The sequence below is a fragment of the Scylla paramamosain genome, unplaced genomic scaffold (genome assembly GCF_035594125.1).
Source record: "Scylla paramamosain isolate STU-SP2022 unplaced genomic scaffold, ASM3559412v1 Contig65, whole genome shotgun sequence".
Classification (NCBI taxonomy): Eukaryota; Metazoa; Arthropoda; class Malacostraca; order Decapoda; family Portunidae; genus Scylla; species Scylla paramamosain.
This window is the reverse complement of record NW_026973730.1, coordinates 118,380-132,500: the sequence shown is the minus strand read 5'-3', so window position 1 is coordinate 132,500 and position 14,121 is coordinate 118,380. Positions and strand designations below refer to the sequence as shown.

The following is a 14,121-nucleotide window of genomic DNA, read 5'->3' as shown; positions in this document are numbered from 1 at the left end:
GTAGGGATAGAACAAAATCATATGTGTCTGAGATCTCACATAGCAAGTTTGATTGATCCTGTTGTGAAATCTTGTTAATGTAATAACACACTAATCTAATAACTTTTTAGTGCCTTCAGTTATATGTGTTCATGTTTCCTATGGCTTTCTATTTAACCCCTTGTTTAAATCTTGTTAGTAAGCCATTTTTATGCATAGAACTTTGCTTTTGTTGATTCTTTACAGTCAAGATGTGAAAAATCCAAGTTCCAGAACACATTAGAAAATTCTTAAGTCTTTCTGAAGTACACAAAAAAAAAAAAAAAAAAATACATCATAATAATTTTCACCTCCACTTTTCAGGCAACACTGGGAACTTCCACAACTTCCAGGGCACCAGCACTGAGCCAGGCAAGATAGCTGTCTCCTTCTACTCAGGCATATCTTCCTATACTGGATGGAACTACCTCAACTTCATGATGGAGGAACTGAAGAACCCATTTGTGTGAGTACTGTCTCTCCCTCACTTGGCACCACACTGCCACTCACTTCTACTTACTTGGCACCACACTGCCTCACTTGGCACCACACTGCCTCACTTCTACTCACTTGGCACCACACTGCCTCACTTGGCACCACACTGCCTCACTTCTACTCACTTGGCACCACACTGCCTCACTTGGCACCACACTGCCTCACTTCTACTCACTTGGCACCACACTGCCTCACTTCTACTCACTTGGCACCACACTGCCTCACTTGGCACAACACTACCTCACTTCTACTCACTTGGCACCACACTGCCTCACTTGGCACCACACTGCCTCACTTCTACTCACTTGGCACCACACTGTCTCACTTGGCACCACCCTGCCTCACTTCTACTCACTTGGCACCACACTGCCTCACTTCTACTCACTTGGCACCACACTGTCTCACTTGGCACCACCCTGCCTCACTTCTACTCACTTGGCACCACACTGCCTCACTTGGCACAACACTACCTCACTTCTACTCACTTGGCACCACACTGCCTCACTTGGCACAACACTACCTCACTTCTACTCACTTGGCACCACACTGCCACTCACTTCTACTCACACTGCCACTCACTTCTACTCCACACTGCCACTCACTTCTACTCCACACTGCCACTCACTTCTACTCCACACTGCCACTCACTTCTACTCACTTCTACTCACACTGCCACTCACTTCTACTCCACACTGCCACTCACTTCTACTCACACTGCCACTCACTTCTACTCCACACTGCCACTCACTTCTACTCCACACTGCCACTCACTTCTACTCACACTGCCACTCACTTCTACTCCACACTGCCACTCACTTCTCACTTCTACTCACACTGCCACTCACTTCTACTCCACACTGCCACTCACTTCTACTCACACTGCCACTCACTTCTACTCCACACTGCCACTCACTTCTCACTTCTACTCACACTGCCACTCACTTCTACTCCACACTGCCACTCACTTCTACTCCACACTGCCACTCACTTCTACTCCACACTGCCACTCACTTCTACTCCACACTGTCACTCACTTCTACTCACTTCTACTCACACTGCCACTCACTTCTACTCCACTGCCACTCACTTCTACTCCACACTGCCACTCACTTCTACTCAGGCATATTTTCCTATACTGGATGGAACCACCTCAACTTCATGATGGAGGAGCTGAAGAACCCATTTGTGTGAGTACTGTCTCTCCCTCACTTGGCACCACACTGCCACTCACACCAGCTGGTTTGTAGGCCTTGGCTCAACCTTTACTGTGACAAGACACAAACACGAGGCAAAGCAGGACTGACTGTGAGGTGCTTCCCTTATGGTCCAAGCAGTAAAAACTTGCCCTTTTGGGTTGTCAGATTTGGGTTCAAGCTCTAGTCAGGTTTACGTCGCTCATTTATGATAGATTTATTTCTTGTTGTTTTGTTATGAAGAGCATACTTCTTTGTAGAGTTGTGACAGAATGGTCTATCTTTTTAAGCATATACCTTTGCTTTTTATCTGTTATCTATAAATCGTGATATGTGAATCTTCTCTTTCCATTTTTGACTTGTATATTTTGCAAATGATTTATATGTCTTCGTACCAAATTAACATGCCACCTAAAGGTATCATGAATGCAAATTTCCTTTCTGTTTTTGTTTTATTTTGATTTCTTTGTTGGAGTGACAAATATTGTTTCATTGGTTACAGTGTTTTTCTCATAAAGTTTTCCTCATAAAGTTTTCCTCATAAAGTTTTCCTCATAAAGTTTTCCTCATAAAGTTTTCCTCATAAAGTTTTCCTCATAAAGTTTTTCTCATAAAGTTTTCCTCATAAAGTTTTCCTCATAAAGTTTTTCTCATAAAGTTTTCCTCATAAAGTTTTTCTCATAAAGTTTTCCTCATAAAGTTTTTCTCATAAAGTTTTCCTCATAAAGTTTTCCTCATAAAGTTTTCCTCAAAGTTTTTCTCATAAAGTTTTCCTCATAAAGTTTTCCTCATAAAGTTTTCCTCATAAAGTTTTCCTCATAAAGTTTTCCCCATAAAGTTTTTCTCATAAAGTTTTTCTCATAAAGTTTTCCTCATAAAGTTTTCCCCATAAAGTTTTCCCCATAAAGTTTTCCTCAAAGTTTTCCTCATAAAGTTTTCCTCATAAAGTTTTTCTCATAAAGTTTTCCTCATAAAGTTTTCCTCATAAAGTTTTTCTCATAAAGTTTTCCTCATAAAGTTTTCCTCATAAAGTTTTCCTCATAAAGTATTTTTGTTCCTTCCTTGGATTCTGTATAGCTATTTTTGTATAAATTTATGTGAAGGAAATAGTAATATCTTGTTCACATTATAGGTTTTCTATATATTACATCTTCACAAGAAATAATTAAGAACAGCTTCACTAGAATATGAGCAACATTGTGAAGGTTATGTCCTGTTAGTACCGCTATTTTCATGCCAACTGCTCTTGTGATCTTGCTAACTGCATGCCTCCCCTCCTTCCACGGCCTCGCTGCACAAGACTTTCTTCTTTCTCTCACCCCTATTCTGTCCACCTCTCTAATGCAAGAGTTAACCAGTATTTTCAATCATTCATCCCTTTCTCTGGTAAACTCTGGAACTCCCTGCCTGCTTCTGTATTTCCACCTTCCTATGACTTGAATTCCTTCAAGAGGGAGGTTTCAAGACACTTATCCACCAATTTTTGACCACTGCTTTGACCCTTTTATGGGACTGACATTTCAGTGGGCTTTTTTTTTATTAGATTTTTGTTGCCCTTGGCCAGTATCCTTCCTACATAAAAAAAAAAAAATAATAATAATAATTTTGAGAAATACAAGGAGCTCAATGATCAGATATCACCACCAGTCACCACCAGTCCTGTTAACATCACACCCTGCCCACAGTAACCTGCCCCGGGCCATCTACATCTCCCTGCCACTGGTGACGCTGGTGTATGCGATGGCCAATGTTGCCTGCCTGGCTGTGCTCTCCCCTTGACATGGTGGCCTCTGATGCCATTGCTGTTGTGAGTACACCATTGACACCTTCCATGAGTAATTTGCATTGTGTTGTTGATGGCACCATGTGACTTGTGGCACAATGATAGATAAGTTAGTCAGATCATTCAGTAATATTACTTTTATAGAGAATGTAATTATAGCAGACATTGCTCGGACTTTTCTAGTGGTTTGAGTCCATTCTTTAAACTTTACAATTATATGCAATAGCTTAGATATTTTGGTTCTCCTATTACCATACCACAGTGTATTTATGTTAGAGGAAAAGACAATAATCAGGAATTATCATTAGTATTAAGTTTGGCTTATCTAGCAGCAGCAGACTTCAAGCATTATATAATATGAAAATTACTTACCTTTCTAAATTTTCTCCCCATTGTTTTTTAATAATTTTATCACACACTATCCAAGCTAATGGTCAGTGTTACAGAACATAACCTTTGTTGTTGTTGTTGTTGCCTTGATGACAGACCTTTGCTGACCATCTAATGGGCAGTGGCAGTGGCGGCTGGGTCATGCCCTTGCTGGTGGGTCTCTCAGTGCACATCATGACTTCCTCCAGGTGGGTGTTGCTCCTGCCAGCCTTTCAGATCTATTTTCATCTATTCACCACCTATTTTGTTTGTTGATGTAATATATATATATAATTTTCCCAGCTGATTCATCACTCTTCCTGACCACCTGCTCTTAGATAGGAAAAACTAGCTAAATCCCACTATATCCACACATCTCAGGCTATCTATCTTAGATAGGAAAAACTAGCTAAATCCCACTATATCCACACATCTCAGGCTATCTATCTCCACACATCTCAGGCTATCTATCTCTATCTCGTACAAGGCTTGTTTTATCCTTCAGGGTAGATAGGTAAGGCAAGGCATCAACATCAGGATCTGGAGAAACTTTAACTGTTGTTCCTCTCATACACTTGACTCATCATAACCACAAATGCATACTACTTCACTTCAGGATTGTCTAGCTCTTTTTGACTGAGGAATTTAGGCTTTCTTAATTCAAAACTCAATTAAGATAACTAAGAGAAATTGTAAAAGAATCCAGCAGCACTACATGTGGCAGTCCATGCAGGGAACTTACTGACACATCTATTTCTATCTTTCATTGTCATCCATCAATTATAAGAAACAAGAAAATTCTCTCTCTCTCTCTCTCTCTCTCTCTCTCTCTCTCTCTCTCTCTCTCTCTCTCTCTCTCTCTCTCTCTCTCTCATCTGGTGTTATACTCCTGCGTTCAGGTTTTCCGTCATATATGAATAGCTGTACAGTACCACAGCACCGTACCCTATGGTGCTAATAGTGCAGGAAGGCCTTGTCTACCTTCACCATAAGCCACTGTAGCATGCGTCACTAACGTTAAGTTAATGTTAAGTTAGGTTAGGTTAGGTTAGGTTAGGTTAGGTCAGTCAGTCACATTTAGTCAATCATTCAGTGATTCTCTCTCTCTCTCTCTCTCTCTCTCTCTCTCTCTCTCTCTCTCTCTCTCTCTCTCTCTCTCTCTCTCTCTCTCTCTCTCTCTCTCTCTCTCTCTCTCTCTCTCTCTCTCTCTCTCTCTCTCTCTCTCTCTCTCTCTCTCTCTCTCTCTCTCTCTCTCTCTCTCTCTCTCATCTGGTGTTATACTCCTGCGTTCAGGTTTTCTGTCATATATGAATAGCTGTAGTGTTTGGTGAAAATACCACTGTGCTATATTGAGAGATTTCCTGCTTCAGTTATAACCACTAATGATGATGGAGTTCAATTCTAAAGTGATCTTATTTATTTTAACAGAGAATGCACTTTATTCAAGAATTTAGATATACTTGATTGCAAGATTTCCATGAGTTCCATAATCCATTCCTTTCATACGCTCCCTTTACTCTCTGTCAGATTTAGAGCACAAGTTATGACTGGTAGTAATGCCCCACTCACCACCTTAATGATGTTGACAGGCTGTGCTTTGTGGGTTCAAAACAAGGCCACTTCCCAGACAACCTTGCTCTCGTCAACTGCAAATGCAACACTCCAATAGGCTGTGCTTTGTGGGTGCAAGACAAGGCCACTTCCCGGACAACCTTGCTCTCGTCAACTGCAAATGCAACACTCCAATAGGCTGTGCTTTGTGGGTGCAAAACAAGGCCACTTCCCAGACAACCTTTCTCTCGTCAACTGCAGATGCAACACTCCAATAGACTGTGCTTTGTGGGTGCAAAACAAGGCCACTTCCCAGACAACCTTGCTCTCGTCAACTGCAAATGCAACACTCCAATAGGCTGTGCTTTGTGGGTGCAAGACAAGGCCACTTCCCGGACAACCTTGCTCTCGTCAACTGCAAATGCAACACTCCAATAGACTGTGCTTTGTGGGTGCAAAACAAGGCCACTTCCCGGACAACCTTGCTCTCGTCAACTGCAAATGCAACACTCCAATGTCTTCTCATCTTCCTGGTAAGACATTGTGCAATGCTATGTGTGTGTGTGTGTGTGTGTGTGTGTGTTTGTAGGTTTTTTATTATTGTCATTAACAGATTCATTCCTGTGGCTTTTATGTATTTTAAAACAGTATGTGTGACACCTTTCATGATTTTTGTGAATAGTAGCTTTGGTTCAATTAGTCCTCTACATGTTGCATTTGTGTTCTTTTGAAGTTGGACAAAAAACAACATAATTTTTAGTGTTATTTTCAATGTCTTTTTTTTGTCAGTAAAATACTACTACCACTACTACTGTGTGTGTGTGTGTGTGTGTGTGTGTGTGTGTGTGTGTGTGTGTGTGTGTGTGTGAGCATGCATCATGGTCTTATGGTGTCCCCTCAGGATGTGCAGTGTGAGCTATAATATAATATTTTGACAGATGGAAAGAAGTAATGAAGTGAATGTACTTATGTGTATATTATTGGTTACCTACACAAACATTTTGAGTTCTTAACTTCATCAGTCTTTAGTTTCCAAGTTGATGTATTTGTATGAAAAGTGATTGATGAGTTTTCCTAGAGTTATTAATAGATTTACACACACACACACACACACACACACACACACACACACACACACACACACACACACACACACACACACACACACACACAGTTTTTATATATTATTCAGTCAGACAGAACACATCCTTACAAATGAAGAAAATAGATTTGGGTTGGAATTTTTAGTTAGCTTGGTGCGTCTAAAAGCGAATATTTGTCTAAATGCAGTTTGTCTATCATTTTCTTGTAATCACCTCATGTATCAGAACAAAAGCATGTGGGACTAGTTCAAAGTACCTGGTGCCACAGCCTCACATGATGAGATCTGGCACAACTGCCTGTAATGCCCCTTCCTGCTCTCCTTCACTCAGTCACTAACAGTTTGTCTTACCGAATGAGAGGTCGACAAGGCATTCCATTTTAACCACAGCTTGGAATATTCACAAAGACTCACCTCCACCTCCTCTCCTTCCTCTTCCAGGGCCTGTTGTCACTGGTCCGCCTCTCCACCACGGACATCTACCGCCTCATTGACTACTCCAGCTTTGTAGAGAGTTCATTCATCCTGTGCAGTATCGCCAGTCTGCTGTACATGTGCTGCAAATACCCTGACATGAGCGGCCCATCAAGGTGAGCACCAGATAGCAGTGGTGGCTGTGATTATCACCTGCCTGTGGTTTTATTTCTATTTATTTATATATATATATATTTTTTATTCATTTATTGTTGTTTGTTTATTTATTTATTTGTTGTGTGTGTGTGTGTGTGTGTGTGTGTGTGTGTGTGTGTGTGTGTGTGTGTGTGTGTGTGTGTGTGTGTGTGTGTGTTTTCTCACAGCTCAATATGGGAATGGGATTATGATGATGATTCAGCCTTAGAAAATGGAGCAATGGAAGAAGATGGAATAACAGGATAAGAAAAAAAAGACTGAAAGAGGAGAAGCAGGAGAAGGAGAATAGGATGTTACTTGGGAACAAGAGCAATTGATCTGAAAGGAGAGGAGAAAACCCCACACTGGTGCATTACCAGTTTCATGAATCCTGGCCTGCTGTGTGAGAGTGCTGGCCCAGGGAGTCAGTCCCCAACAACTTGGTCTCATGGCTGCCTTTACAGGAAAACCTGTTTCATTAAGTCTGTTCACTGAAAGCTGAACTAGGCAAGCTGTGTCACCCTAGATGAATTAGTGAGAAATAAAGAAAATGTATCAGTAAATGCATCGCCAACATGATACAACCACCACATTAATACATACTACCTCCCCAGAGCTTATTTATAGTTGAAATGTATAATTATCATGATGATCTGTTGAACAAGAGACAAACCACTTCACTCTGAGAAGGCTGCTGTGTGCATTGGTGAGGTACACATTACCTCATCTGTTGCTAAAACTTTTGTTGTGACCATTTTTTGTACGAGTTTTTAGGAACACCTGTTATAGATACATAATGTGGTAGTAGCTGAAAGAGGACATAGTTGTCACAGAAATTATACTAAATATATAGACAAATGGCATGCTGATAATTAGAACAGGACACAGATGCCACAAGACTACAACGCCTCCCTCTCCTTCCAGGTGAACATCATCGTTCCCATCGCCTTCCTGCTGGTGCGTGGCTTCCTGGTGTTTGTGCCGCTGTATGTGCGGCCATACGAGGTGGGCAAGGGCCTGCTCATCACTGGCTCTGGGGTGCCTGCCTACTTCCTCTTTGTGTACTGGCAGAATAAGCCAAAAATGATCAGAACAGCACTTGGTGAGTGGTCTGTTTGTGGTTGTCCTTTTGTTGATGGGATGTTAGGCCAGTGTGCCACAAAATAGTAGCAAGACAACTGAGTGTTATGAATGAGCCCTTACTTGTGGAGGGGCACTGAAAGACTAGGGCTTTCTTTTCCATCTTTCTTGAATATTTCTTGATAATGTGAGTAATATTCACTGTTTGCCATATTTTCCTTGGCAAGAAAATAAATGATGAACAGTATGGTTTACCACCTTCTTACATTAAACTATTTCAATGCCATCTATTCACTCACCAACAGCTGGAGCAAGGAATATACATCCATACTTTCATTCATATAATAATGTAATAATATTCTCAGTATTTTTTTTACATCTTAGCCTCAAGCTTTATAAATTTATGTGCATCTATCTCAATACTAAGCAGACATTCTCACAAAAATTATAGAGAATTAAACTATCGGTTCCCTCACACAGCATCACCTGACCTGGCGTCCACACATCCAAAACTGACATCGTCCTGTGTCCTTCCAACAGAGCAACTCACTGTTTGGACACAGTTGCTCTTCGTATCTGAAAACTGAGTGAGGAGTGACTGACTGCACCTCCTCTACCATTACTACCATCACTGCTGCTGCTACTACTGCTGCTGCCCTACCACAGCTGCCAAGAAATGCACTTGTGTGTGTGTGTGTGTTATCATATCATACAGCCTTCACGTATTTTATCCACTTGGTTATGGTTCTGTGCATCATGGCAAATCACACTGCTGGTTGACAATGGATATCTGAAATGTTCCCTACTTTAATCCCCTCTGAACTGCTGTTACTGCTGCTGCTGCTGGATCCTTGGTGACCTGTTTGTATTTTTGCTCAAGGGGCTTGTGTGTGTGTGTGTGTGTGTGTGTGTGTGTGTGTGTGTGTGTGTGTGTGTGTGTGTGTGTGTGTGTGTGTGTGTGTGTGTGTGTGTGTGTGTGTGTGTGTGTGTGTGTGTGTGTGTGTACTGATGGACCTTGGGGGGGCAGCTGGGTGGTGTGAAGTGTGTTGTCAGTGGTGACAACATGCACACACACACACACACATGTGGCAAAAGCAACACAGCAGCTTGGATATGCTCTTTGTAATCTGTGATGCTTTTCAGAAGGGGAATATTGAAGGCTTTATACATTATTTATTAGTTATTGTATTTTGGTCATAGGGTGATTTTGCACCACTTTAGCTTATAATTTGAAATTGGCTCTGAACCCAAGAAATACTTGAAGGTGCAATTTTCAGATAAATTGAGTAGTATTCCAATTGTACATAGAGATAACAGTAAGTAAGTGAGAGTATTACACATCCATTTTAGGTATTTTGATTTTTAGGTTTTCACCAAGAGGGTTGTTAGTCCTGGTCTTTGCTTACTGCCTGTCTGGACCTCACAGTGGTGATGGGAAGCCTCAAGCGTGTGACTCTCTGGCAGCTGTGTGGCCCATTCTGGATGAGTATGTGCTGGATAGATGTTAACTGGCACCACATCTTATTTGTTGGCAGATCCAGATGTTGGGAGTACCACAGTTGCTGAGACAATGAGGCAGTCCTGTTAGGGGAGTTTAGTGACTGAACACTGAAGGTTGACCAAACTCCTCTTGGGCTACAGCTATCATTGTACTCGTAGCTCAATGTGTAAAGAGTTGTGTACCTTGAATGTTTTGATGGGAGTCCTAGTTGTTATCACAGTCAAAAATGTTTTATTGTCTCACACTTTTTCCCATTGTCTTTAACATTTCCCCTTAGTATTAAGTCCATTAATCCACAGACTCTCCTCACAAATATAACAGGTGACATGCTAAGGAGGTGACAGGACTTCAGATTGAGGGAAATGCTAAACACTGGGAGTGAGTGTGGCAAATTACATGACCTCTGACCAGACTAGACCAACAGGATGAATGAACATGGCCTAACTCCAGGCTGTGCTGTGTGGAGGCAGTCCTGGGGTGAGGTGACAGCTGGTGTGACACTCATAGTCACTGGAGCAGCCAAGAAGCCTCACGACAATTATAAAATGATTAGCTTTGGCACAAGCCTTTGTTATCAGCTAGGCTTGCCTCCTTCACAATGCTCCTGTCTTCCCCTCTGGTGGTCAGCCACTGCCTGCACCTCTGCCTTGTACATCTTTTCATCTCTACATGGGACAAATTAGGGGTGTGTGTGTGTGTGTGTGTGTGTGTGTGTGTGTGTGTGTGTGTGTGTGTGTGTGTGTGTGTGTGTGTGTGTGTGTGTGTGTGTGTGTGTTTCATAATTTATCTTATTTTTTTTTTCTGGGCATTTATGGTGCTGAAAGACAAGAAAATTCATGCATACTTTATGATCACTCATTATTAATCTTTTTATTTTATTATCCTTTTCATTATCATCAAGACCATGCTGGGCTTTAATTAATGTGTGTGTGTGTGTGTGTGTAAGTAAGTAAGTAAGTAAGTAAGTAAGTAAGTAAGTAAGTAAAGTAAGTAAGTAAGTAAGCTGTATTGTCACATTGAATTACATACAACATGAAAATCTTGGCTTGCTCAGTAGCTCATCCACATAATCTAATATAATATACTAAAAATAATACATCATTAAAAATACACACTCACACACACATAAAACAAAAGTTAGCGGGAAGCAAAGGAATTGAAAAGATCTAGACTCTTAGGAATAAAGGTATTTTTAAATCTAGTAGTTTGCAGCTTTGGGAGGGCAAGTCTTTTACCAGATCTCAGGAACTTGTATTGGCAGTGCAGTGGATGCTGGACATCATTCATCATTTTATTTAGTTGTTTTATCACCATCATAATATATATATCATCTAGGGAATCAGTTCTAGCTTTAGGTTTACCAGTGTTCTTTATAATTCTTTTGAGTTTATTTCTGTCTACATGTTAAGGATTCATACCATACTGTAATAGCAAAGCTCAAAATGGATTTAATTACTGATTTATAAAATAGTGATAATATTGATTGATCTATATGCATGTTTTTCAATATTCTTAGAAAATGAATTCTCTGTTTACATTTTTTTGTATAATTTAGTTGTATTTGAAGATCCTGTTAATTTGTCATCAATTATTACGCCAAGATATTTATATTCATGTACTCTTTCAACTTGCTCATTGGCTATGACTAGTGGATCTGGAATTTTGTTAATTATACGGAAATCAATTATCATTTCTTTTGTTTTCTTTACATTTATATTTAAAAAGTTATTATTGCACCATGTAACAAAGTCAACTTGCTTCAGGAACTCTCGTGAATCATCATTTCTGATTTTTCCCACTATTGCCGAGTCATCTGCATATTTAATTATAGAACAACTTTTATATTTACTTCTGCAGTCATTTGTGTACAATACAAAAAGTAGTGGAGCCAGAACACAACCTTGGGGTGCCCCTGTATTTGTTATAGCAATGTCTGATTTAACATTTTTAAGTTTTGTATATTGTGAACGCATTGTTAGGTAACTATGTATCCGTTTGATGAGTTTTCTGTTTACATTTAATGCTAGTAACTTTTGTAACAATATGTGGGGTTGGATGGTGTTAAAAGCGCTACTAAAATCTATAAAAAGAATGCGAACCTGTGTATTTCGATTCTCTAAGTGTTCATGGATAGGGTGAAGTAACGTTAATATAGCATCTTGAACACATCTGTTTTCACAATAAGCAAATTGAAAGTTATCTCGCTCTGAGTCTAAATATTTACAGAGATGTGGTTTTACAATGTGCTCCAAACATTTCATAAGAACTGGGGTTAGTGCAACAGGTCTTAAATCATTTAGCTCTTTTGGGTTGTTGATTTTAGACACTGGAATAACTTCAGATTTCTTCCACACATCTAGAATTACGGACTGATGAAGTGAAGCTTGGTAAAGTTTACAAAGTGGACTAACAAGTTGTTCTGCACAGTTTTTCAATAACCTTGAGCCTCTACCATCTGGACCACCAGCTTTACCACACTTAATTCGTTTCAAAGAGCGTGTTGTATCTTCTTCTGTGACAGTTATATAGTCTGACTCAATACAAGGAGTGTTTCATACAGGGACTGCCACGTGTAAGCCTGGTCGCTTCTTGCAGCTTCCCTTATTTCTTATGTTCTTATGTAATACTATTTGCAAGTGACATAATATTGTTACATTCTTCATTAAAATCATGGATATCAAATCTAGAGTAAAAAGGATTTAATTCATTTACATATTCTTGAGGATTTGACAGGTCTATTCTGTTTTCTCTTCTTAGAACCACACAACATTTTCACACCATTCCAGGCATCTTTTGGTTTGTTAGATTTAAAATTATTTTCTATTTTAATTTTATACGCATATTTGGCATCTTTTATTTCCCTTTTTAGTTGTCTTTGAATATCTGCACCTCTATTTCTATCACCAATTGCAAAAACTCTTTTCTTTTCTTTAATAGTTTTACACTGGAGTTAATCCACGGTTTGCTATTTGGATATATATTTACTTCCTTGATTGGTGTTATCATTTCAGTACAAAAATTTACATAGGAATTGAATACGTCTAAGTTATAATTAATACTTTCTGTATCCGAGAATAATACATCCCAGTCTGTACATTTGAAACACCCCTGAAGAATGATCTTTTCGTTATTTTTCCAGTTTTGCACACTAATTTTCTCGTATTTTTCACATTTAAGTTTTTGCGAGTATGATGGCGAGAGGAACACCATATTGTGGTCAGAATCACCTAGTTTTGGTTTCTGATAGGCACGATATCCATTCCTAATGTTACAGAACATTTTGTCTAGTGTTGCATTTCCTCTTGTGGGACACGTCACTGTTTGTTGATATGTGGGCACACTTGACAATGATTGAAGTCACCTAGAACTATGATAACTCCTTCAGGATTATTATTTTCGTATTTTTGTACACAATTTTGTAACTTCTCACTTGCAACCGATGCATATGGCGGAATATACACTGTTATAACTATCACGTTGTTGAATTCGCGAGGAAGATAGAATGGCCGACATGTTATTACTAAAAATTCAAGGTCTTCACAATAAAAACGTTCCTTCACGTTCACTTGTGTACACCATCTATCGTTCACGTATACAGCGACTCCACCTCCTTTCTGCTTCACTGTGTCCTTCCTGTCTGCTCTCACTAATGAAAATCCATCTATGTTTACTGTTTCATCTACATCTTTATCTTGAAGCCATGTCTCCGTTAGTGATATGAAACCGCTTTCTCTGAAGTCCCTTAGATATTTGCAGTTTGCAGAAAATTCGTCTATTTTGTTCCTTATTGACCGAACATTTCCGAACATGACAGTAGGTAGCGGCGTCTTAGTGCCTCTCCTTCTCAATCTTGCTGGGATTCCATCCTTCTTACCTCTTCTCCGTTTGTTTTTCTTCACGTCTGAATTTTCCTGGATGGCGTTTTGGCCGTTGATTAATTCATTTAGCCACTTGACGGCGTCTAAAGTTGCTGGCGGCAGTGTTTGCTTGCAGGCGTTGGTCCAGCAGTTGTTGGCGGTCGTACGTGTTTACATGATCAGCTGTGTGTGTGTGTGTGTGTGTGTAATAATTATAGATATGTAGTTGTATTCATGTCCGGTGGCAAATCAGATATATTTTGCTTATTGGTGAGAGAGAGAGAGAGAGAGAGAGAGAGAGAGAGAGAGAGAGAGAGAGAGAGAGAGAGTAGTTTTGGCCCAACAGTGGGTAATAATAATGTGTAAAGCATATTTTTCTAGGAGCAAATGAGGCAGTGTGTCCGCCAGGCATCAATGTCACTTCATTGTTACCATGTTTCTAAGAATGAAATAAATGTGCCTTTTTTTGCAGCTAGCTTGTTTAATTGTCATCAAGTGTGTGTGTGTGTGTGTGTGTGTATGTGTGTGTGTCATGCGAATCTTTCTGGACTTTCTGGTTTAAA

At 39.9% G+C, this 14,121-nt stretch overlaps 1 protein-coding gene across 1 annotated transcript in view; it reads left to right on the top strand.

The window, feature by feature from the left end:
- LOC135098456 (large neutral amino acids transporter small subunit 2-like) overlaps positions 1-14,029 on the top strand; it is an 18,457-nt gene extending 4,428 nt beyond the window's left edge. Inside the window, 9 exon segments of the mRNA XM_064000838.1 lie at positions 343-484; positions 3,392-3,481; positions 3,483-3,513; positions 3,976-4,067; positions 5,528-5,603; positions 6,932-7,082; positions 7,085-7,101; positions 8,045-8,222; positions 8,681-14,029. Of these exon segments, the coding sequence (XP_063856908.1) occupies positions 343-484; positions 3,392-3,481; positions 3,483-3,513; positions 3,976-4,067; positions 5,528-5,603; positions 6,932-7,082; positions 7,085-7,101; positions 8,045-8,222; positions 8,681-8,787 (884 nt within the window). The 3' untranslated portion in view covers positions 8,788-14,029.
- The last annotated feature ends 92 nt before the right edge of the window (positions 14,030-14,121 follow it).